The sequence below is a fragment of the Brachyistius frenatus genome, unplaced genomic scaffold (genome assembly GCF_029030835.1).
Source record: "Brachyistius frenatus isolate BFR_SWC_R1_liver_20210118 unplaced genomic scaffold, ASM2903083v1 Contig_5, whole genome shotgun sequence".
NCBI lineage: Eukaryota > Metazoa > Chordata > Actinopteri > Embiotocidae > Brachyistius > Brachyistius frenatus.
In genome coordinates this window covers 9,697,183-9,722,842 of record NW_027210604.1, presented here as the reverse complement: position 1 = coordinate 9,722,842, position 25,660 = coordinate 9,697,183, and the positions used below count along the sequence as shown (strand labels likewise).

General features: G+C 42.4%; 4 protein-coding genes across 7 annotated transcripts; all 4 read right to left on the bottom strand.

Moving 5' to 3' along the window:
- Positions 1-329: 329 nt before the first annotated feature.
- dynll2b (dynein, light chain, LC8-type 2b) lies at positions 330-1,966 on the bottom strand. The gene is made up of 3 exons (XM_069721703.1): positions 1,862-1,966; positions 1,202-1,342; positions 330-1,111 (listed from the first exon to the last, which is right to left on the bottom strand). The coding sequence occupies exons 2-3, from the start codon at positions 1,331-1,333 to the stop codon at positions 974-976; spliced, it is 270 nt and encodes an 89-aa protein (XP_069577804.1). The 5' UTR covers positions 1,334-1,342; positions 1,862-1,966; the 3' UTR covers positions 330-973.
- A 2,136-nt stretch (positions 1,967-4,102) lies between these two features.
- On the bottom strand, positions 4,103-8,290 carry srsf1b (serine and arginine rich splicing factor 1b). Of its 4 annotated transcripts, none has more exons than XR_011312003.1 (5): positions 7,867-8,290; positions 6,891-7,123; positions 6,322-6,494; positions 5,015-5,724; positions 4,103-4,679 (listed from the first exon to the last, which is right to left on the bottom strand). XR_011312003.1 is itself a non-coding variant. In XM_069721688.1 (5 exons), the coding sequence occupies exons 1-4, from the start codon at positions 8,058-8,060 to the stop codon at positions 5,524-5,526; spliced, it is 801 nt and encodes a 266-aa protein (XP_069577789.1). In that variant the 5' UTR covers positions 8,061-8,290; the 3' UTR covers positions 4,103-5,118; positions 5,503-5,523. The 4 variants fall into 4 exon arrangements, 2 of the variants coding, with proteins under 2 accessions (XP_069577789.1, XP_069577777.1); XM_069721688.1 differs by having other exon boundaries at positions 4,103-5,118; positions 5,503-5,724; XR_011312007.1 differs by having other exon boundaries at positions 4,104-4,220; positions 4,325-5,724.
- Positions 8,291-8,529: 239 nt separating this feature from the next.
- On the bottom strand, positions 8,530-13,483 carry pigs (phosphatidylinositol glycan anchor biosynthesis, class S). The gene is made up of 12 exons (XM_069721664.1): positions 13,431-13,483; positions 12,333-12,472; positions 12,118-12,229; positions 11,940-12,029; positions 11,745-11,836; positions 11,251-11,491; positions 11,002-11,144; positions 10,802-10,916; positions 10,512-10,657; positions 10,234-10,334; positions 9,942-10,152; positions 8,530-9,151 (listed from the first exon to the last, which is right to left on the bottom strand). The coding sequence occupies exons 1-12, from the start codon at positions 13,447-13,449 to the stop codon at positions 8,873-8,875; spliced, it is 1,689 nt and encodes a 562-aa protein (XP_069577765.1). The 5' UTR covers positions 13,450-13,483; the 3' UTR covers positions 8,530-8,872.
- Positions 13,484-15,060: 1,577 nt separating this feature from the next.
- Positions 15,061-25,619, bottom strand: aldocb (aldolase C, fructose-bisphosphate, b). Its single transcript, XM_069721651.1, has 9 exons — positions 25,510-25,619; positions 19,493-19,609; positions 18,623-18,834; positions 18,047-18,101; positions 17,766-17,926; positions 17,516-17,599; positions 17,246-17,420; positions 16,314-16,513; positions 15,061-16,198 (listed from the first exon to the last, which is right to left on the bottom strand). Exons 2-9 carry the CDS (start codon positions 19,602-19,604, stop codon positions 16,106-16,108), a joined length of 1,092 nt encoding a protein of 363 aa, XP_069577752.1. The 5' UTR covers positions 19,605-19,609; positions 25,510-25,619; the 3' UTR covers positions 15,061-16,105.
- Positions 25,620-25,660: the final 41 nt, after the last annotated feature.

Below are 25,660 nucleotides of genomic sequence, written 5' to 3'. Positions count from 1 at the left end.
TGATGTCTACTGACAATACTGGTGGTCAAAATTGCATTATTGTATCAGCATGTTGTGTATGTGCGACGTGTACTGAAAACATTACCCATCTTATTATATACTAGCTATAATAAATGTTCATAATGTGTATTTTGACAAAACAGAAGATCTTTTAGTCTTCAGTCTGTTCTGATAAGAAATTACACCCCACGCATCCAGAAGTTCTCAAACAAAAATGCATCATGGTTAAGAGTGTTATGCTCAGAGAAGAAAGGAGGCAACGTGCTGCCCAGCCCGACAAGATGCCGAGACATTTGATTATAGTATATTAAAGGCACGCATACACATGACACAGTTTGAACCAATTTACTGTTTCAAAGTTGTTTTGTGCTCAACATGTTGAAAATATCACAATACCAGACCACACAACAAATTACAATGCAGATATACAGCAGCAAATGGTAAATATTCACAACTCAAGTGTAAACAGGAATGTTCAGGCATGTACAAAACCCTAAATCTCTTCACGTGTAATATACTTTATTAAGTGGAAGCAACAGTCTTGTCAGTTGACACTGAAAATGAAAGGCATTTCAACAAAAACTCTGTTACTTATTTTAAGTCAATGAAAACGAGCTATTATACAACATATTTATACGAAATAATGTACAGATTTGCACATCAGTGCACAGAAACATATCTGGAAAGCATAAGCCATAATATTGTCTGTCAGATGTGCAAATGCTGACCAAGTGCTGTCATGCAGAATAGCTGGCATCTTTTCTTTCTTTTTTTAACATTGGCATCTTTTTTTTTTTAATAAATGACACCAGTCCATCACAGATGGTAGTGATGTTATAGGTGGAAAAAGTAATGGACTGAAGAACGCAGGAAACCAGGAGGTAGGCATGTCTGCACAAAGGCGGTAGCAAATGAAGCGTGTGGCACAGAAGAATTGGGGACTGAATGAAGAGTATTTTTAAGAGGCCATGTTTCAGCCCGACTTGAACAGTAGAATGGCCACTTGACCCAGGTAGAAGTAAATGAAATGCTTCGTCTCGTGTGTCACGTAGCTGCCAAAGTTCCTCCCAACGATGCAGTGCCATGTCGGGTTGTACTTCTTGTCAAACTCCTGCAGAGGAGATGATAATGAGCACATCATGGGCAAGAGGTCTCGCACAGGCTTCAATGGATGTCGTGTTTGTACTATAATAATACATACCTTTTTGACATAGGCGGCGATATCCTTCTCAATATTGTACTTTTCCATCGCCTGCATGGCACAGTCAACGGCATCCTGCTGCATTTCATCAGACATGTCTGCATTCTTTATCACTGCCTTCTTCTCGGACATGATGGCACTCTGACTGCAAGGAACAAAGTAAGAGTTGGAGACATCCCCCATGTAGTTTGTACTTGCTGCAGTCAGAATTTTGTCTTTGATTTCTCATGACTACACCAGGAAAACAGTCATCATCCAGATCTGTGGCAACGATTTACATGATTGCAGCTGGAAGCTGTGCGAGACTGGCAAGTTATCAATTCAGTAGACATGTAGACAACTCGGTAATGTGAGCTGGCGACAAGCCTCCATGTTGGCCTCAGATGAACAACAACAGAAGGGCACCAGCGTGATACAATGTTACACGCGCAGCTGACAGCAGTACAGTTTTGACACGCGCACATATTCACATAGCTACTTCTAAAAACACAGTGGAAGCAGCATTCATGCAGCGTCTCGGGACAAACACAGGAGGCTCCTGTACATAACACACACCTCAGTATTCACTGACCTGCTCACAGTGCGCAGGCTGCTCAGGCACTAGACATAGCAACGCATACGCGTAAACATAGATAGATAGATTTATCATTCATCTCTTACCGTGTGTGTCTCTGCGAAGTTATACTATTTAGAGGTGTGCAATATCTTGCAGCTGCACAGTTTTTCCCTTCCTTTATGCGTGGAAGCGTGGTGTCCTTGCTCCGCCCTCCACACTACAGACGCTCTGTGATTGGCTCGAGCGCGGCCTACACCCTGCTGACGGCGTTTTTTACTTGCGGGCAGTGCCTGCATCTTATTTCCACCCAGAATGCACCGTTTTCACCCCCTCGCCCCCCCCTTCTTAATCCGTGCCCTCAGGGGGCGTGATCGATGTAGGTGATAGGGTTGATCCATAATATTGATCTGTGTAATTTGGAGAGTTTGCAGCACATTCTAATCTAGGTCGGACTGAGAGGAGGTCATGGAGGGAATAAATCGTACAGCCTCTAGAGTATTCCCATGTCATGTGAGGAGGACAAAAGCATGCATGATAAATAGGATTTTTAAACTCTTTCCAATCTTAAATTGCCCAAATCTACTTAAATGTTAAGGTTAAAGACAATCTAGCCCTTAAGAAATCATGCAAAGACACACTTTCACTGCTGCTTGGCTGCTTTATGACGCTGGGTTACAGAGGGCCTTACAGTACACCTACAATATTAAAGGAGGTGCGCTTTAGTGAAAACTCAAGTTTCCCTCTGAAAACATCCAATGAACATGTTGAGGTTCTGAATAGAGATTTTACTCAGTGAGAGCTCTTCATTTCTTTTAAAGCCCCCCCTCTGCTCAACAATGTGTCCATGTTACTTCAAGTGAATGTTTGGCCTTCACTGTGCAGACAAAGAGCTTCTCTTTCATTTCAATCATCTGATACTCACTAGTCTAAGATTTGTAAAGCAGGATGTTGTGACATCACCAACCAACAAGCTCATTATAATTCCGCATGCAAGTTGATCAAAAAGTATTTTCATGTCTTTAAACATGTCATCCTGAGACAATATTATGGATTATTTTGGTGTCAAATTGAGGTCATAATCTTTAGCCAATGAATGCAGATACTTACAACAAAGTTGTGTGTTGGATGGTCACAGAAACTCAGCACCTGCAGAACTACGATCATCAAGTCTTATTTGCGTTTGTGTCCATTTATGTGAAGATGCAGCAACTGGCAGTTGCCAAACTGTTTCGAGGATGCTGAAGTGACTTTTACTTAATTTTGGTGGACATACATTTCATTTATAGCCCCTTTGGACATTTTTTTTAAAATAATTTAAACTGACAAAGATGAAACTATAAATTGAACTTGTTTTGAAGACAAGAGGGTCAAAGTGTAATTGTAAATGCAGGACTGGGAAAGTGTACCGACTCTGATTTTGGACATTCATACACTCAGTACCCAGTTTATTATGTACACCTGAAACAAATACAGCCTAATACAACATTACTGCAATAACTTCTACTTCCACAGAGGCTTTAATCCATTTTCTTTTTAAAATAGTTTTAGAAAGGCAACTTAATGGTATTTTTTTGGGGATGGAGTTTGTGTTGCTGTTGAACTCTATGGCATTATAGAGAGAAGGAAGTCTGTAACTTAGCATATTCTCACTGATAAAACGGTATTTATAAAAATAATATGAACACCATAATTTGTTGCACTTCTTACTTGGAGCCCAATAAAGTTGATTGAAGACATTATAATGCACAAGGTGGAAAATAGGAAGTGTTTTCTGAAACTGCTCCAGCCCATGTTGAAGCATTTAAACCCCTATAGTCGGAGTGTCTTTCTCCATGGTGCTGAATCAGGCTGTCTGTTCAGTCAATCATTTTCAATCAAACCCCACACTTAGTATTATCCATTTTTGTAACCCACTGCTTTTGTGTCTCATATTTAAGGTATTTTTTTGTGCTGTAGTTTCTGTGAGGGATGACTAAAAACAAAACAAAACAAAAAGTAATTTCAGTGTCCCAGCCACACTAAATTTTTAAAGGTAGATACTGATAAAATATTTGAGAATTTAAAAAAAATATTGTAACAATATACGAGACAATATTATTGTTTTTACCCGACAATCGTTACGTCCCGCTGGTCCTTGAATGACACCTCCGGTGGACACTATTGCTAGCACAGGACTCAGGGGACAGCTACAGCTTTGGCCTTCAAGTACAAAATGTATGTTCATTATCACTTAACAATACACTGATATTATCAGCAGAACTGTTGTCGGAAGGGGGGGGTTATGAATGTGTACAAGTGTAGAATGTTTTTGCGACCAATCCTGTTGTATGAGGAGGAGAAAGAAAAAAAAAACTCTTAATTTAGTGCTACTGTATTTTTTATTGAAAAAGAATAAAGCCTTGATATATTGAAGATTATACTTAAGAAAATCAAAAAAATCAGCCACCTTTGGAAAAGACTGACCTAGGAAAAGAGATACAAACCACATTAAGGTCACATTCCCTCGTTGCCTCTCAGACCTCCCTCTTCCCTCCCTCCTCCACTGTTAATGTTTGCCCACTATTTACCACTCTCCGTACGCGTGTGGATCCATCCTGCACCTCCCAGCCCTCCTCCTGGATTTGATCCAAGCTTTGCTCTTCTTTTTTTTTTTTTAATTTAAAAAACAAAAATTTGAAAAATGACCACTCGTCATTGTGTCTCTGAGGTCCCATACAAAATAGAAAAAAAAAATAATTTGGATAATTCGAAAGCCAATTTCGTTTAAATATCTCACTAGATTGTTTCCGGTTTGATGGGGTTATGTGGACAGGGCCGGGGGTCGCGCTCCATGTATCCATCCTGAAGCCTAATCCTAATCCTGATCTGATCCTGAATCCTGATCCGGCTCCGGAAAGGGGAGACAATGAGCCCAGTCCAGACCTTAAGAATACCAGCAGAACCAAAGAGAAGGAGGCAAGTTAGTTCACACCTTCGGAAAATACTTCAAGAAATGTCAAGAAATGAGGCTACAGGGGAGTTTACTTTGAGAAAAAAACCAGGGAACCCATCTATAATCAAGCCCCAAATACAAAGATTTACTTTGGGTACTAAAAGATAAGAGAAAAAAAAAAGAGCTTTGGGTCTCAAAATACAAAGCTGTATACAGAACTTGTTACTATTGAAAACATTCAACAACAGCACTCTATTTTTAAGTATTTGTATATATTTGTAAAAAACAACCAGATTTCACAGTTGACAAGGCACAGCCATCATACCATTGGTGCCATTTATGACTCCTCCTCCTCCTCCTCCTTTTCCTCCTGTTTATCTTATTATGAACTGTTTCCTCTGTTCCCATCCTATCTTGTTCCTCTGAACTCTACAGAGAAACACATGAGAAGGTCAAAGGACAGCAGTATAAGAAGTAAAATCTTTGCAAATGAAACAAAGCATTCAACGAGGACAATCAGGTGAAGAAAAGTACAGAGATGAAGCAAAGATGGATAGCGGAAACAAAACGTTTGAGAGGAGGCAAAGGCAGGAATGGAGTGAAACTGAGTCATGTAGACAGACCACAGTCCTCAGGTCAGCAGAAATGCAGAAGAAAAAAAACAAAAAAACAAAAAAAAAAGTAAGGGGGGTAAATGGGAACACAGGACATGACAGCGCACACGGGTCACACATGAGATGATCCTTGGTGAGTGTACAGGATTTGTAAAGTGATGGGAAGATTTCCTCTCCGGCTCTGAGGTACACCCATTACTTTTGTTTGGGTCAGGTGTGCCTAGGTGCGAGAGCGAGAGCGGGAACGGGACCGACGGGGAGAGTAGCGCGGAGACCCTCTGCTGCGACGTGGCGAGTAGCTGCGAGACCCGCTCTTGCTCCGGCTCCGGCTCCGACTGCGGCTCCGGCTGCGGCTGCGAGAGCGGCCGTAGCTCGGGCTGCGCGGTCCGTCCATCTTCACACGAATGTAGGCCGTCTCTCCCTAAACACACAAACAGGCACGTGACATGTGTGACTTCATTACTGCGTGTAAGCTGCTACATGAGGCTGATGAAGACACTAGAAACAGTCGACTACGAAGGCCTCGGACACACTGCCTGCGTGGCGTGTGCATTGTGGCTACCTCGCTGCACTGCAGGTCACGTATGAGGGCCCACACTGCGTTTCTGCTGCGGCGCCGCTACTGCCAGTCTGATCTTTCTGCCGAGGGTTTCCCTTTGATGATGGCGCTCAATAATCAATTGTTTGAGGTTCGACAAGTGAAGAGTTGCAACCGAAAAGCACTCGCATACTTTTCGTTTATCCTCGTTCAAAGCGGGACACACAGACACGAGACAGAGATTGAGAGAGTGCACTTTTGTGCACACGACATTTAATTTGAGTTTACATGGGGTTTCTGCTATGATTACATAGTGCACATGTAATCCCTTGATGGCACGCCGCAGCTCACAGCCATGACTTGTGCGTGTCACGCAGGCTGTCGAGCTGCTCTAACCTGTTGACGTGGGCGCTGAAATCAAAATCAAGAAGTTCTGCAACACCACAAAGCTGTGACCTAAACCCCAGGTTCTTTACGTACCTCATGAGAGCGAAACTTGGTGTTATCCAATTTACGGACAGCGTAGGTCATGTCTTCTTTGCGCACAAACTCCACCACTCCGGTGCCATCACGGTACACATCCGCGTAACATACATCACCTGCCTCTCGCATATGATCCTTCAGGTCCTGCCAGCTCCCACTCGGGGGAAGACCTGATTGGAAGAAAAAAATGGCATCAGATTAATACCTTTAATCTCTAGTGTATTACTGGGTAATATTATAGACTGTGAAGTAAAAGTTCTAAAAAGTGCACGAGACGTACAACTTGTTTTTCCGCTACTTCATATCATAAATTTAATCCTATGGAACGACCCAAATCAAAGTGTACTTGTATTTAATGTTATCAGTTCTTACACATTTATCTGTTTTAGCTCATTTCATTTCAATATTTTTTGAAATGTTCCTTTATATGTGTTTTTGTGTGAAACACTGCATTTCTTGTATCAAAGGTGCTATACAAATAAAGTTTATTATTATTATTACCTTCAACACTTAAAAAAAAAAAAAAAAGACAAGCACACCTGCAGAGAGAGGAACATGTCACCCACCTGACACAACAACCCTGTATTCTGAGCGTCGGGATGGGGGACCGTATCTTCCCCTCGGGGGTCCCATCGCTCCACCACCGCCTCCTCCTCCACCACCACCTCCTCCTCCTCCTCCTCCACCTCGTCCTCCTCCTCCCTCTCCTCCGCCCCTTCCACTTCTGGGAAACTCAACACGCAGTCGGTAGCCATCGTAGTCGTAACCATCGCGCCCATAGACAGCATCCTCAGCATCCCTGTGAAATCCCAAAGTTACCAATCAAGTAAATAAATATATATACACACATATATATATGTATATATATATACACACACATATATATATATATTGGACTCAGCAGCAAAGTGCCTGTTGGTTTGCTATTTTACAACTACTGGCCTGTACTGAGGGAACCTGGGAGGAACATGTAATCTTCCCACGGTGTTGGTTTAATTCTACAGGTTTCTCATAAATAAAGAGAGGAAGGCAGGACTACCTGCAGAAATACCAGAGCTGATATTATGCTCACTGTGTGCACAGCCGACTAATGGCACACACACAGAGACTCCGAAAATTAACTTGAATCCTAAATAAATTATCAAAACAGATTCAAATCAATATATATATATATATATTTTTTTTTCCCTGTAGTTATTTACCCAGAAGCAGTTTTTTTTTGTTTTTTTTGGACAAGTTTGTATTTAGCACAGCGAAATGATCGCTGAAAGCAGACTAATATGCAAAGAACCGAATTTACACACGGGGACACGAGTTGAAGGGGAACAATGGTGATCGACAACCGCCTCAGACGCCTCTCAGTGTCGTCACATCCTTTTAGGCTCCAAACGGCCCATGAGGCTTGAAAACAACGCCTCCTTTGTTATACAGCCAGCTACGTCTTTTGTAAACAGTTTAAAGGTGTAGCTGGCTGACCGTTTTTTAATAAATAAATAAATAAATAAATGAAAGCGAGGACGAGGCTCAAGTCCTGCAGCTCACCTCGGGTCCTCGAACTGCACGAAGGCGAACGGCGGTCCTCCTCTGCGGTTTTTCAGGTCGATATCGCGGATAGATCCGTATTTGTAAAATAAGTCTTCTACGTCTTTTGAACGGATGTCGGGAGGCAGATTCCCCACGTATATCCGACAGTCGTTACTCCCAGACGGTCCTCGAATGAGACCTCCGCCGGACATAATGGCGCAAACCTACCTAACGCTAGCGGCGGGTCTCCTTCTGGTGAAAAAAAATATGCAAAGCGAGGCTTGGGTGGTTCCCAAAATTAAGAGGTACGCGTTAAATATGAAGTTGGAAGCTACAGCGACGTTTTAACAGGCTAAAAAAAAAAAAACCTTGTCAAAATTCAGCAGGAGTAGCAGCGGCTAAAAGTTGAACGCTGCAGCGGCTAACAACGTGTTCTTCTTCGGTGGTGTGGTACGTTGCAAATAGCGTTTTACCGCCACCTACTGGAGCGTGACGTCACAACCTACAGTACAGGCGGGAGACACACAATTTAAAATGTCTTTTAGTTGCTTCTTTGTAAGCACTAATGCATTATCAGACTGCATATTCAGTGTTTTCATTTATAATATACGAATAATAATAATAATACAAAATGTGATTTTTTTTTCTTCTGATTGATAACCAAAAAAAAAAAGCCAAAGCTTGATTTATAATTTTAGTCTTTATTTCTCAATAACTTAGCATAGAAAGTACAATCAAAATACAAAACGTGTACACATTAACAACAATTAAAGTTTCCAGTTATACAGTATCAGACAGTCACAGCAGTCATTCATTAAAACCTTAAAAAATACATAAACCCCCATACGAAACAATAAAAAAAAAAATCATACATGACTGACTCCCAAACCCCAAATGCTGCGAAGGAGCTTTTCTTCATGCGTTGGTTTGTGTTTAACTGTCAAGGCCACTGTCAAAACAGTTTGTTCACAACCTGTTTTTTGTTCAGACGTCACGGTCATCACATCTTCTTCTCGAGTGCGTCTCAGTCCTTTTTGGCTCGCTTTTCTCTGCGTTTCTGTCTGGCCTCAGACACTATTTTGAGCAGGGACAGCAGAATAGGCACGCACATGGGCAGGAAGAGTGGTATATAGATAGCAAACTTCTGGTCATCAGGAAAGTAGAGGAGGTGGAGGAGTGAGGGGTCAAAGAATGCTTTCTCTGACGCCAGGATGGCCTCTTTGCTGTACTGCAGAGCAAAGCCAAGGTTCCCAGCCTCCAGCTCAGCCACAGCCAGCTGCAGAGATGTGACGGCACTGGACACCTGAGTGACAGCAACAGCAGGCACAGGTTAGGTACAATTAGAAGACATTAGAACCAGTTAAAACACTCAATACTTTTTATTCACTTGATTAATTTCTGCCTGACAATCTGTTCGCATTGGCTTCTTGTTTATATTTTCTGGTTTGCCCTCATCAAACAGGAATGTGATTCATAGCTGTTCTGTCAACCTTTTTTTTCATTTGACCTGGAATGGACTGCAATTATAAAGTTTGTTATACCTAAATAAATAAGATTTCCATTAAATTGAAACTAAGAAACCCAAACAATGAAAAATAGCCTGCAGAAAAAAAGAATTAGGGCTGCAAATAAAGATAATTTTAATTATCAATTAATCTGTCAATAATTTTTTCAATTAACTGATTGGCTGTTTTGTCTTTAAAATGTCAGAAAATGGTGAAAAATGTCAACCAGTGTTTCATAAAGCCCCAGGTGCAGTCTAAAATGTTGTTTCATTCTGACCAACAGTTCACAACCAAAAGATTTTTCTTCAGTTTATTATCATGAAGGACTAAAGAAAACATAAAATATTCATACGTAAGAAGCCGGATTCAGAGAATTAAGCATTTTTTCATAAAAAAAAAAAAAAAAGAGTCAAAACGATTAGTTGAAAATAAATATAGTTGGCGATTCATTCTGTCGATCAACTGGTCGATTAACCGACTAATCACTGCAGCTCTAAAAAGAAGGATGTGTTTTCCACACCCTCATACGTGTGCATAATTAGGAAACACAGGAACTAACGTATCAACACAGCTGCACATGCACTTTACCTGTTGGGCAATGTTGTCATTGATGACTATGTTGCCTATTTGGTCCAGCAGCTGTGCCAGAGAGGTGATGGTGGTGGTTGCTGTTGCAATGTTTTCCACACTGCGACTCCACATGAGGCGGTCCAGCTCCCAGTCAGCTAGTCCTGTGCTGCCGCACGGTGCCACCAGGAAGCCAGGGGGAGGCGTTGATGACTGCACACCCAGCAACAGTCTGACAGGACACGGCACAGGAAGGTTACCTCGTGTCCACAGGAAAAGGAAAACCTGTCATATACTGCAGGTTAACACTTACCGGAGCTGTGCGAGGAAAACTCCCATGACTTTAGCCATGTTAATGCTGATGTCGACAGGGAACTCTGCCTCTGGCCCATAGAAACCATTAACATTATAAACCTGGAGAAACATTAATCAAATTATTTATTTTTTGATATGGTACCCAACAGAACAAATTAAGAGAGCAAAATCCCTTTGCATCTAGCTATTATTGATAGATAACATCCTCACTTCTAGTAAACTATAACCATAGTCTTTAGATTACTATCATCCCATGTTGCCTTTAAATTATCTTACCATAATTCCACCCCACCGTGGAGAGTGAAATGCATTAGAAGGCACTTCCTGTTTCTTGTGGTCATTGATGTAAAGAGGTGAATGGTGGGCATCCGGGACGTACAGAAGGAAATTCAACACCGGGTTTGATGACGCAGCATTAGAGCCTGGAAATCGAAAGCAAAAAAAAAAAAAAAAAAAATATATATATATATATATATATATATATATACCAGACCAAAATATACCATGTTCCTTCTTTTGTCAAACATTTGAAAAACAACAACAACAACAAAATAGCAATGTTTTACCAAGTCTAGCCTCCACTGGGTTGATGACATGTGCAAGGGTGTCAGCATTGAGTGTGTAAGCACTGCGGCTGCTGTCAAAGCGTGGGTTGACTCCAAGCATGGCATAGAACAAGGTCTGTCAAAAGAACATGAGCATTAACATACAGTAGCTGACAATCTTTTCATGGTGATGCACATTAAGACACATGCACACACAGTACCTGAGAGTCAATGCTAAAGTTAGCCAGAGGGGACAGTTTTGTAACCAAAGGCTGGATGTAGGTCTGCACGGCACCCTCTATGTCCCAGTGCAGCCGGTGGGACTTTGGGTCAGGGTTCAACAGACTGAAAGTTATCTCGTAACCTAAAGAGAAGATGAGAACGAGCAGGGAACAGATGTAAAGCGCCGAAGCAGACACCGACTATGACAGAAATGAAGTCACTCCACTTTCTGGCTCATCTGGCTCAACCTGGGCTGGACTTGAAGGCTCTCATACTGTCGGCGATGCTCTCTTTGTTGCCAGGGCTGAAACGGACTCTGTCGCTGAGGGCAGCGGTGATGTCGGTGTGACTGAAGGACATCACCTGCAGCACATGCTTGAGCCGAGGTTCCAGGTGATTCAGCAGCTGCTCCAGTGTCTTTCCCACTCTCATCTGGGCACCGATACGCAGCAGGGCTGTCCGTCGCTGACCGATGTACACGTTCACGTCCTGAAACGCATGAAAGGTCAGCTGCCTTCGGGGCACCATATAATCTTCAACTCATCCAGGAGGGTACAAATGACTCATTTTGTTTCAAGCTCAGCAGAAGGTACCGTAATTAGACTGTTAATAGATTGGCACTAAGCAGCAATGGCACATCACATTTAGTTAAAGAAAAATGAATAGAAAAGGTTTTACAGTAGACACGCAATTCTTTTCAAAACTAAATATATAAAAAAATAATAATCAAAACAGCTTTAACCTCGGGCAGCAGTGAAGAGGACTCTGGGATCACATATACAACCAAAGAACCACATGGACTCTCGCTGAGCCTGTGCAGAGACAGATCTGCCTCTGAAGAGGAAGAACAAGAGAGACATTACAACCTGCAGTTAAACCGAGACGATAAAATGTTAACTTCGGAAGTGCAAACAGCTGAATTTGACAGGCGGCTCACCCGCAGCCGTGGGCTGGTTCAGGGCGTCCTCCTCCATGATGGTAGCGGTGCGGTACTTTGTCTCATACCTATACGTTAAAGCCGTGTCCTCTGGAAACACAAGAATTTCGGACAACATTTTATCTCACAGGCTTCATGTTCTCTAACCGCAGGATCATAAACAGCATTAATAAATCACCATCTATCGCGCGTTCCTCATCCTGCGTCTGTGTCAGCGGGAACTTCTTCTGCTGCTCTGGTGTCACGGTGCCACGTGCAAACACAACCTCCACATCAGCACTCAGCTGGAGCTGCAAAAATACAAACAGAGACAGGGCCATTAAAAAAAAAAAAAAGGTAGATAAATTAACCACAAGATGGGACACGTGTAAGGAATGAAAGCACACAACAAACCTGCAGCTTCGCCAACTCGTTTATCTGACTGACGGGCAACCAGGCGCGGTATGTTTCAGTTGTTCGCCACCAGAGGGGCACTCCCACGATGATGACCACCGCTGCTATGGAAAGAGCAGCAAGCTGACCTCGCCTACGCTCTGAAAGACACAGAGGTTGATGCTTGAATGTATCCCACACACATTTGTTATTGCCCTGATGATGACTGAATTAATAACTTCCAAAATGATCACAACTTCCCAGAGCCCAAGGTGACATCCATAAACTGCTTGGTTTATTGGGTAGCAGTCCAACTTTTTACAATCTTGGGGGGGCAAATTTTTGCAGGTTTTCTGTGACCTTTTCTGTGACCTTTGCCACCATTAAGTCCAACGCTGGGCTGCTATCCACGTCAGATCTCTTGTTGTAGGGGATTTTAGTGATCGATGAGCAGGAGGGTTTCATAGCAACCATGTATTTTACTCCTTTAAGTGATTCATAACTTGGATTTATTTCTAAATGAAAAGAAATACCTTTTGTTATTTTATACACTGGCAGTCTGTCAGCTGAGCCTCCACAAAAGCTACTATGACATAACGTATATATTGACATCCCACTTTAAGACTACATATAGCAGGACAGATGATTTTTTTTTTTTTTAAATCTAAATAGTTTACGTCTGTCCACCATTGCTGCATTTATTACAGAACAAGACTGGTTTAGTTTGAAAGTTGGGTGATTAAAAACAAAAACAAGGGGAAAGAGAGTGCATGTAGGGACTCTAACGTTGCAGTTAATTGTGGCAGTAAAAGATATATTAAAAACAATCATATAAGGCGGTAAAAACAGCAGGTGTTCCTGCTGCGTCTTCAGGACATCATTGCTGCAACTGTATGCGGCTAGTTAGCTGTTAGCTGCTAGCTTCAGGGTGTGCACACACTAAATGTGGAGAAAACGACCACCTCGCGCTGAGGACGATAAATCTGTTGCACGTGTTAAATATGCTCTAAAAAAAAAAAAAAAAAAAAAAAAAAAAAAAAACCCACAGGCAACCGTTTAAATACTGCGCTTGTGAGGAGAGATATAACTCATAAAGAAGTCAGTTATGAGTCCACTCACCCACTTCCGTGGTCGCCATTTCTGTCAGTGAAGTGAAAGGGTGCGCTCGTTCAGACGACACGCGCCGGCCGACATACGACTGACGTCAACAACAACAAATCCGGCGGTGCTTCCTGTAGGTATGAAAACGCGGTCATGATCCACATGTATGTGTGAATACAGCTCCGATCTTATGAGGTGGAAGTAGATGTTGTGATATACGCAACCGAAAAACGACAGGTTAGTTTGAGAAACAGCGACGGACAGTGACCGTCGGCACACCCGGTACGATTATCAAACGCACCGGCACAACGCGAAATATTGACAACGAGCGCCCCCCAGTGGCGGCTTTACATTTGGGCCTACTCAGGTCACCATACGATTGTGAGTATTTCGATATACTGTATATGTTTAGTAAGTAAGTGAATAAAAAAAAAGGACAAGACTCGCATTTTCCGGTGTTGCTGTGTTGGATTGCAATGTATTACTGTATATTTATCATATGAGAGATGGAAGACTTAGATTTAAAATATTATATATTATATAGTTGTGAACTGTTGAACAAATATAAACCTCACAAAATATCATCTCGCCTAAGGTATCTCGTTTATAGCCTATATTTAGGAGGACAAATATTAGAAACACCCTGCAATATATTGAAATCCAACACAGCAACACCGGGAAACTAAACCATGAAATACAGCCATCATGAATTGAAGTATTTACTACAAGTTGTCAAGGACAACCTCAGGCTGAGCAGCTTTACTGGATCACCTGGAGTTAAGGGCGTTGCTCAAGGGCACCTTAGTAGTGACGAGGGAGGACACAGCTGCTCTCCTCACGCATTCACTTACCAGATTCATCACATCAGATTGTCTGTGTCAGATAAATGAAACTTTAATGGAATATCTACACTGAATGAAGCGGCTCAGTGCTGTACAGATGCACATATGGCAGACCCCCTTTTATAGTGTGAAAATCTTATTGAACTTGTTTTACATAGCTGGTAGACTCACCACTACTGGTTGTAAAAATGATATTAAACAAGCTGAAATTGGCAGGATGAATACAATCTGGGGAATCATAAAAGTGGTGCAAGGAAGGAGAAATAGGTTACTGTATATTTATCATATGAGCGATGGAAGACTTAGATTTAAAATATTTACTTAAGTAAAATTAGTGACATAACCCTAGAAATACTCTGCCACAAGTCCTACATTAACTCAAGTAGAAGAGCATGAATGTTACCGGCAGAATGTGCTTAAAATATCAAAATAAATGTATTACTAATGAAGAATAGCCCTAGTCAGTGTCATATTATTGGATATTATAGAAACTGAAGGTGTGTGAGAAATTTTTCTGAAAGTTAACTGCTAACTATGTATCAGATAAATGTAGTGAAGTAAAAGTACCATATTTCACTCTGGAGAAACAGTATAAGCAATTTAAGTAAAGTACTAGAAGAGCAAAAAGTAAACTACTTGAGTATATGTGCTTATTTCCCACCACTGACTGTAACTATCGTCGGGCTTACATCACTATATAATATGGTCATGTAAAGTTATTGACTGACTTCTAGTGTCAAAAATGTGATATAAATTACATCCAGAAGACGCCGTAGGTATGAGAGGAAAAACATCACACACAGCGATTTCTGATTGGTTTCAATTTTAGTTTATTTTTCTCCACTATTTGACACACCGAGTGCTTCAAGAACGATATTAACATCACAAACATCACAGTTTTCCAACACAGCAGTGACTGTTCCCCGCCGCTGACCCCACGTGTTGGTCCATTTTATGTTTAGGTCAATAGGAACTCTTCTGGTCTCCCTGTGGAGCCGGCGGGGGAAATCAGGAGGGGGAATGACACACGAGCATCACATAACACTGACACCATCACACAACTGAATACATTAATTACTGGAGGTGATTAAAAGCTAATGTTATACTGAGAACAGACACACGTCATGATTGGTTTTGAAGAATGAGTAATAAGGAACGTAAGAACTGAAACATGAATCCTGGTGTGTTCGTGGTTTACTACAGTACAACGTGTCTGCCGAACTCTGCTGGAGCTACGGCTGTCTGAAAGCACGACGAGCACTGTGCGCTTTAGCTCAAAACATCACCTCAATGCAACATTTTCACTCTGTCTGTCCTTTTGCCCCTTACCGGATGTACTGAAACCACTGTAATAATCGGTTTGGTCCCGCTGTCTGCTCGGATGTTAGTAGAGCCTTTCAGCAATGAGCCAACATTGTGTTCTGACAGAAGCAAAACACCGAAGCACACACATGCTGACCTGGCCTGCTTGGGAGAAGATTTATCAAGAAAGGGAGAGAGGGAGGATGCACCTGATGTGGAGACGGGTGCTTAAAAAAGAGGCATGAAATGAATACTGTCTGATTATCTAGAACATTTTGAATTCTCTGAAATAAATGTTCCCACTTCAGTCATAAATTGTCTCAAAACAGTTCTGATTTGTTTAATCGATTAGAAAAAAAAAGAAAGAAAAAAAACTAGCCTGTTCCCTTTAGTGTGATTTCACGTTATGTTTTTAAATACACATCTAATTTTAATAACTCTAAAGTACAGCAAACAGCGCAGGTCTGCGACTGATGGAGGAGTGAGGGGGAATAGCAGAGCAGATAAAAGACTATAACTAGGCCACGGTTCAGTGTGGTACTTTGATGTTTAGTAGGCGTGGTTAGCCACGTAGAGGGACTTTGCTGCAGCACCACAAGTTCCGGAAGACTCGTACTTGCCGAGCGCAGCCAGACTGTTCGCCTGGAGAGAAGAAAGAAGACACAAACAACTCTTATGAACAACAGACACGGAGAACGTTTCCAGTTTGTTTGACTGTGTGAGGACTCATCTGCTGTCTCTTTATGGTTTGTCTGACCTCGGCACGCTTGAGGAACTCCTCAGTGGCGGCCTTCTCGTTGTTCAGGTCTCCTCTCCAGGCGCCGAGTGCAGAGGCCTGCAGGGCGCGGCCGTAGGAGAAGGTCAGGGCCCAGGGCTTTGCGAGCGGGCAGTTGTTAATGGCATTAAGGTTGACGCTGGCCTCTTCTTCGGACTGGCCACCTGACAAGAACGTCACTCCTGGGGAAAAGAAAGTTGAGAATAAACAAGTTATCTCCCAGCTCACACCTGATCCCACAGAGTCTTTAAGCTTTTCAGTTCTAATATTGGAGAGAAGGATGAGCACAACGTGACAGTACATTCATAAATTCCTCATCATTTTCCACAAAGTACCCTATAATTCGCCACTAATCTTATGTAAAACAGAAAACAGCATTCAGCTGATTCCAGTAATCCAATAAATGCAACATGCATAAATATGCAAAAGTGGGAAATTTGGCAACAGAAAAAACACTTTCAAACAATAAATCGATGATGAATAAATACTGACTTGGGTATCACCCAAAATCAATAAGAAATAAGAAATATTTCCAGAAACCTATGTAAAAACTATTAAAACCCTGTAAAATGAAGCAGCACTCATTATATTGTGGTCATAGATTTATTGTATACATTTAAAATGGCGATATAGCTCTTAGGTCAAATTTGTTCTTGTATCCAAATTCATTTGCACACATTGAAGACTTGATTCCGTATAAGACATAAGAACACCTGCATGGCACACAAGCAGGTGATGCACTGGATGTAAAAAGGCTCAGATTTTTTGAGAATCCATCAAATTGATTACACACTCGATATAGTAATTGTTTCTGATTTCCAAAAACTTTAGTATCAAGTGTAGATAGTCCTCCTGTTGTACACTGATACCATAAGGATCTCACACACTGAATTATCTATCTATCTGTGTCTCACCTGTGACGGCAGGAGGCACGGTGCGGCGCAGGGCGGTGACAGTTGCCATGGCGATCTCCTCGCCACTGTACTTGGTGGGGCAAGAGTGTCCGGCTGTGACCATGTTGGGCTTCAGCAGTGTTCCCTCCAGGTACACGTGGTGGTCTGACAGAGACTTGTACACTGCAGCTAGGACCTGGCAGCAGCGGACAGATGGACTTCCATTATCGTTTACTCGTGATAAAACATCAACTTTGCAGGACGCATACAGTGGTTTGTTCTGTACAGTACCTTCTCAGTGACGTACTGGCAACGCTTCAGGTCATGGTCTCCATCAGGGAGGATCTCAGGCTCCACAATGGGAACAATACCATTCTAAGAGACATCACACATTAATAATTTGAAACCTCTATTTCTTATTTTATAATAGATATGCAACATTAGTTTGCCTAGTAGGGTTCTTTAAAAAAAAAAAAAAAAAAAAAAAAAGGAATCTGTCTTTAACTGGACTAAATAAAAGCCATTTTAATTTCACACCGACCTGCTGGCAGATGCTGGCATATCGGGCCAGTACATTGGCATTCTCGAAGATGGCGAGCTCAGACGGCGTGGTGTCGCTGATCTTCAGCACACAGCGCCACTTGGCGAAGTCTGCACCGTCCTTCTTATACTGTGCGCAGCGCTCAGACAGCCCGTCCAGACCTGCACTCCAACACATACAGAGAGCCGTCTGTCAGTAATACAGCAGGGCTTTTCTCTTGTTGGGAGGTTTTTTTTAATGATTGGGTGGTTTTTAGAGGGCGCGTTCCTGCTGCTTCCTACCTTGAGTGGTGGTCTCTCCGTTTGTTCCAGCGAGGGGCACAACACCTTTATCCACCTGTACAGAGAGAAACAGGGGACATGTGTCATCAGAAGTCAACTTTCACCGAACAAACGACCTCAGAGCTTTTTAGCCTCTTGTTCTCACAACCGTTTTGTCCTCACAACCTGCTCTGCTGTTATGGGCTTGGTCTGTGTGTGTCCAAACATGCTGATAGCGAGGCAATGTTTTCATATACGGGGTGAGAGCCTTTCCAGTTTTACCTGCCAAACTGATGAGGACTGCCTGCTAAACTGAAATACTTGGCTGTAGTATAATATCAACACAGTAGCTGTGGGGACATCCAAAGCCAGACCAAAGAAGGCTGAGCTTTCAGCACTCCGGCTGTTATGTTTTAGGAGACTCAGGCTGAGCATGACACCTGATGTAGACAAACAGCCAATAGCTGAAACCAAGTGAGGCTACAATTGTAGAAAAGTGAGAAAAGAAGCATTTCTGTAAAACAGAAAGAGGAAGAAGCTCATTAAAACGGACTTTAAAGCCAGATTTATAGAGGTGCAACACTGAGCTCTGCGTACCTTGATGCCGACAACAATGTCGCGGTCTTTGATGAGCTGGGCGAAGGAAGTGCCGTCGTCTGTGTTCTGGTAGAGGGTTTCGTGGAAGAAGATGACCCCTCCGATACAGCTGTCCATGCGCTGGTCGGCTGTGAAGAGCAGCTGGCGGTAGCGGCGCCTGTTCTCCTCCGTGTTCTCAACCCCGATGGGGTTTAAACGCTTCGCCATGCTGCCTGAAAACAACACGCACAGACACACACACACACACACACAAACTCAAATTAAGACAGAATTTATTCCTGAGTACAAAACTGCACAATTTTGGATAAATTCAGGCTTTGACACGGTTTTCTATAATATTTAAGACTATTTAGTTGATGTTAGCCAATATATGAAAATCATTGATTCTCATCTGCATATTCAGATGTTTTAATTACAGGTTAAAACATGAATCGATTATTATTCTGCAGCAATTTTGATAATCGATTAATACCAACAGTCATTCTTTGCTTGCAGTTTCTCCACCATCTTGGACAGTGATTGGTGGAGGAGTGAAGGGGAATAGCAGTTAATCAATTGTTAATATATCATTGAACCGACACTATTTCACAGTCAGCAGGGCAGATGTTCACATACATGAGTTTGAACCTGCAATCCAGCAGACTGAAGATGATCTCTCCAATAATGAACAACTGCAAGGTATGAGACCTCTTCAGTGTAAGGAGAAAACGTTCCTGATGATGTAATACACTGTAAAATATGTGTTGTATATTCAACAGACAATGTTCCGAATTTGTTTCTTAGCAACATCATTTGTTTGGTGATGTAAGTGGTGACCTTTCTGGTGTGAATGTCAACGCGCACACACCGACGCCACAAACACACACATACCGGTGGACTCATCGGCTGCGAGGATGCCTTTTCCTGGAGCGACTATCCTCTGAGCGATGTCCTGCAGCTCCTTTTTCTGCTCAGGAGTCAACGCGGGATACTGGTGAGTCATGGTGGCTGAAAGAAAGAGAGAGAGAGAGAGAGAGAGACACATTGTTTTACAGAGAGTCGACCTGGACGACTGCCCCGCACTGGTCTCACTTAATGTCCCTCTACTGTCGACAACATGGCTACCTCTTCTCAGGGAGGGTAGGTGGATTGGTAGAAATGACTAAATTCCTACAAGATGGCACTGAAAGTCACACAGACCATGGATACGGCATGTGTGTGTGAGATGTGATGAAAGACTATGAGCAGACAAGATGCTACCTGCTTTATGAGAAATGCTTCCTCTTTATTCAAACGGTTTGGGGTTTGTTTTTCTTGGTTGGCTGGACTCGGTCCTGCAGAAACCGTTTGTCGGTAGCAGCCGCGCTGTCACAACGTGCTAACGTGCACGCACACAGGCTTCAAACCAGATTATTCCCTGTTCCCTTCCTCATTCTGCCGTAAATAAGCAGTTACATAACCCCCCCCCCCCACACACACACACACCCCCGCCCCACAGAAGACAGAGGGGACATTACGCAACAACGCTCCTATAGACTCTGCTGCCAGTCCTCATTATAGCTGCAGGACTGGATGCAGCTCGGCTCGTTTCCCTCCTCAGCAACACTCTGCCTCCCCGTTTGCCTCTAATGTCATTATATGTCTCTGTGGTGCCTTTTTTCTTCTTTGCTATGATGAATATTTGACTTGTTTCCACTATTTTATCACCCTGTCTAATGTAGTGCTGCTGCTTTGGGGCTACTGATAATATCTGCTGGGTATAGATGAGCGCACACAGTAAATTCTCACTAATATTCTCACTCCCACTGACATAAGAGTATGCCAGGGAACAAGCTGTGACTTGTCTTTGTTCTGAGTGCACCAGCTTCCAGCGAGCCACGTCACGGATTGTGGCTTTGTTCACTACATCACAAGTACACTGGTATGTGCCACAATTATGGATCAGATATTAACAGAGTCTAAACTACAACCTGTATAACATATGTGCATCAACTGTGTAATGCAAAACAAAACAAAAAAAAACACATTGATAGGAGGGTGTAGCATGACTCAACAGGTACCTCAGATGACCACTGAATTCCTAGCTGAGGCTGGTTTGCAGTGGTAGAACACAGCCCTGGGATCCTCTGTGTTAATCCTCAGCTTAAAGCTGTGAGATAACAACCTTTAGAGCACGCACGGGCCTCTCAAAGAAAACCCTGGTCAGCTACCACAACACAAACGCTAACACGTCTCACTGCTTATACTACCTGCGGGGGAAATTAGGAGAACGTGTCCTCGAAGGAAAACGTGTTTTCGACCAGGAGTATAAGCTGCATGCAGACATCTCCAGTGAATAAAAGAAAGTATTTACACTTGATAAAGGCCTGTCTGGGGGAGTAGGCAAGTGTTTTTGTCTGTGCTCAGCTCTGCTCCACTGACAGCCAGACAAAAATCATGGTCAGCAAATACCTGCTATCTTTTGTGAGGCACCTGCGTGCTTTAACAATTAACTTTCACTGACTTTGGTTCCAATGTGAAATCTACACTTTATGCAACGATTAGTCACACAAAAGGGAAGTAAAAAAAAATAAAATAAGTGAACACTTTAAAACATAGATGTCATCCTCTCAGTTGGAAATGAAGCTCAAGCACACGAGGCCTGGAAACGTTTTGAATGACATACACAGTAAATATTGCCTGAAGGCGGAGAAAGAATACTTTGAAGGACACAGTGTGTCCTCCCTCTGACATATGGACAACCTGGGGCAGGTTTGGTGGCAACACACCATTTCAACTTAAAGCTTTGGCTGTTATGAAGAAAAACTAAATTGAATTTAAAACACGACTTGTGTAAGTGTAAGGTTTGGTTGACAGTGTCAGTTTTCAGAGTCACTATTGTGCACCATTATTCAACAACCACAGCAGGTTTGACCCTGACCTCTTTCTACCTCTTCATCCTCATACAGTAGCCTTGGCATTGTGTAATGCTCCACAGGTAGAGGGCATGTTGCTTCTGGATGAAGGCCTGGTTGTTACATACAGTATGATGTAACTTCAGCTTCTGTGTGGTCAGTGTTGTTACATACAGTATGATGTAACTTCAGCTTCTGGTGGTCAGTGTTGTTACATACAGTATGATGTAACTTCAGCTTCTGGTGGTCAGTGTTGCTGCACAGTTTGCTGCTGCTTGAGGAACCCAGTTACAATATGAATGTGGTCTGACTGGGGCTTTCTTACTGTGAACACACTTGGTAGGTGCACCATACCTTTGTCTCATTGGTCCATCCTTTAGATATAATCCACCCACGGGCATGCAGGAACATATTTTAGTTGTTATATGGAATTCATGTTCTCTATCTCCAATTCCACAAACTAGGAGTTTCCTGTGAAAGACTGCTTACTGAGAAAGCTGCTTTAGTTGAACTGGTGTACACACTGTCTGGCCTGACTCACATTGCAACTGGATTTCAGTTCTATCTGGACATTCATGATGCTAAAACCTGAATATTACACTTGCTATCTATTGGAAAAAAAAAAAAAAAAAAAAAAAAAAAAAAACAGGAAGAAGAGTTGCAGTGAATGTCACACACAGGAAATACTGATGTTAGTGTTTGCTATTTTAGTGTCTGCTCCCTATGTGTCCCCCGGGAATGCTTTCTGTCCATGGAGGAACATTATCATCATGAGCTGCAGGCCTCAGCTTCACAGATGAGAACAAACAAAAATAAGGGAGTCCATCATACTGGGCGTAGTGTGTTAGTGGGAACCATAATGAAGATCCAATCAAGAACAAAATGGAGGCTTTTCGCTGTAATTAAAACTGTCTGGCGGGCTTTCTTCAGTGATTGATAAGAGTGATTCTCACCCAGTGATTCAGTGAACGAATCATTGAATCACTGAGTGTAGTGGTTCTGCACAACACAGCCAAGACCACATATTTATTAAGTGAAGCACCTGTTTCAACATTTATTTAGTAGCTGTGCTTACTACTTCAGCTCACCAATTTCCAGGAAGTAACCCTGAAGCCAGGCGAGTTTTTTATTCTGATACTGCGCAATTACCACTATCTTTTTTGAGCAAATATTAAAAACATTATTAAAACCAACTAAAAAGCTTTGACAACACCGTTGTTTAAACTTTTACAGGAACTACAATATAGTGTGTTTTAGGTGAAGTAAGCTTATTGACCCTCTGCTGTAGCTAGCACATCCTGGACACCCATCATTAACCTATGCTATAAGATCAGACGATCTTTTAAACATCAATCTCTTGTAAACTATTAATCTAATTTGAAAATGATACTATTTTGCTTCCTAAAAGGTAGTTCAGTATTGCAAAGCCTGGAGGGCACCATCTGCCTTGTCAGCGAAAATGTCACTTTGACGTGATTTAAAGGAGCAGCCTTCAGATGCTGTTACCTCCCAACCTTTGGTGATGGTTATCTTAATGCTCTGTGCAGGCAGGCGACCTCAGTGACCAAGGACATCACTGCATGATTTGACAGCTTTGAAATGACCGGCACTATATTTTTGGGTTTGAGCTATTTTAGAATAATCTCTATCAGCATAAGGCTGTTTGAACAGGATTGAAGTTGAGAATTTCTGGAAGGACACGACAGATAGAGAAATCTGAGACTATTATGTAGACATCTTAACTTTATCTCCGTCGCTGCATATCTGTGATTTTGACTCCAACCTGTTGCACAGCGACCCGCCTCAACAAGGCAAACACCATTTCTGCACTGCGACATCAAGATGTGACAGCCAACTCCCTGCTGTGTCACGCAAAATACATGTTAAAAACTTGAGAAGACATGCGAGTCTTATCACTGCTATTTCAAACAAAACTGTGATCACACATCTGTAAAACACAGCTCAGAGTGGTCAGACAGTAGACCAGACACACGCAGACGTGCATTACATTAAAAAATTTCCCCTCGGGGATTAATAAAGTATACCTACCTACCTACATGGAAGAGGGAAGTAATTCACATCGAATTCACATGTCTATCATTCAGATTTCACACTGTGATACAACTATTTGACTGAGGATCAATTAGAACACAGTTGCAATCAATTTGAGGGACAAACTAGTGTCTATTGTTTGTCTGAAACTTAACCATCGTTTGTCCGATGCGTCTATCTTTCGCCTTAAAAAGGACCAGCCCAGGAAGCAGTCAAGAGATCACATATACATCGACATCAGTATCTACATCTAGAGCGGTTGTGCTGCAGCTGGTCTTCTTTGAAGCATTGCTGCAAGCATTAAACTACTTTAAGACTTGCACCCTATGTTGCTTGGTATCGATAAGGCTGCAGGAGGGGACTGAGTGGGGGAAATTACAGTTACGATATGTATTGATAGTTTAAAGTAATAAGCATGTGAGGAGGAAAAAGGGGGCCATCTGAAGATGAAATTGCTTCGCCTGTATCATTCGGCACCTTGTTATTTTCTCTACATTGCAAGCTGCGTTGAGCTCTAAGGAGGTGAAATGGCTCTGGCGGGGGCAGCACTAGTCAAAAGTAAAAAGCCTGCTGGCAGTGCTGCGTTTTGTTACCACACGGGCTGCAGGCCTTGGCACTGACACACGTCCCTGTATTTGGGCTGCTTCTATCTTCTTCAGGCCTTGATGCAGCAGCGCTAGTAGGAGCACTGTTACCCATGCAGCTCACTGACACAGGAGCCTGCAGCAGATGTCAGGGCTGCATGTGTGTTACAGTCCAAAGAAAGGTTGACACTCGTGAAAAGGTGCGGGTTACACCACAGCAACATATCCATCTTAAACACAGGTAAAGTAGGATCTCCTTTTTTTTTTTAGGAGGATAATTTGAATATATGTTGGGTTTTCAAGGCGTTCGGAGTAGAAAAACATTGGACTAGAGTGAAAGGAGCAGAAAAATGTTGTGACAACACAGCCTGTCGATGTAAGAATACTATTAACAGGAAATAAGCACTATTACAAATGTCACGTACACTCTGTTGTTGTGTTACGCCTATGATGTTTACATCCTGTACAAATAACCTCCAATTCATGAATCAAGCTCCATATTTGTTATTGTCACACCCTAAAGATGAAATAATTAGTGGATTAATCAATTGAGAGAAATTATTCAAATAAAAATTCGCAATAAAAAAAAAAAGAAGAAAGAAATTCAAACATTATTCGATTGCAGCTTCTTAAATGTGAATATTTTCTGGTTCTTTTAGTCCTCCATAATAACCTGAATATCTTTTGGTTGTGGACTGATTTGGAAAACGCTGATTGACATATATATATATATATATATATATATTTTTTTTTTACCATTTTCTGACATTTTAAAGACCAATCAAGAAAATAATTGAAAGATTAATCAATCATGGAAATGATCGTTACTTCCAGCCCGAAAAAATGTGCTGCTTTTTGGGTGTTCCCTCAGCCCGCCCTTCCCCCAGTCACATCAGAAGGTCTACGTGCTGTGGCTCAGCTACACCCTGAGAGGACACCACCCTCCCTCATCACCTACCACTGCTGCTGCCCGCAGTAACATCCCAAAGGTACACAAGTTTAAGCACAAATACACTTAACAAGGTTGCGTCGATGAGAACTGAAAGGTGACGCAACAGGCTCTCCTGCTCCACTTCCATCCTTGAAGGTCATCATTTTTACGCCCTTCCTGCTGCGCATTTCGACGAAAAGGGCATTTAAAAGAGATGTTTTACAAAAAAAAACTGTAAAGTTGAAAGGTTTTCTGTAAGAGTTAAATGAGCGACAGAGGCGCCAGTGGTGGCTATTACTTTACAGCTAACTAGCCTGGAAGATGAAGTTAGCTTTAGGTTCTGCAGAGCCGCGTCGCATCCACCATCGTCGATATTGTTTTCATCGTCATTTCTATGAACAAATAACGCGTGAAGAGCGTCCGCAGCCGGTCGGGGTTGATTCTTACCTGCTGACGGATGTCGTAGCGGGCAGAGAGCAGATGAGCTGTGTGCGAAGGATGCGGAGCGGTCTCCTGTTTCACTGGTGCAGCGCAACGTGACCCTTACAAAGCCCACGAGCGGGAGGCGGAGCCGCTGCGTCACAGACGAAACGCCACT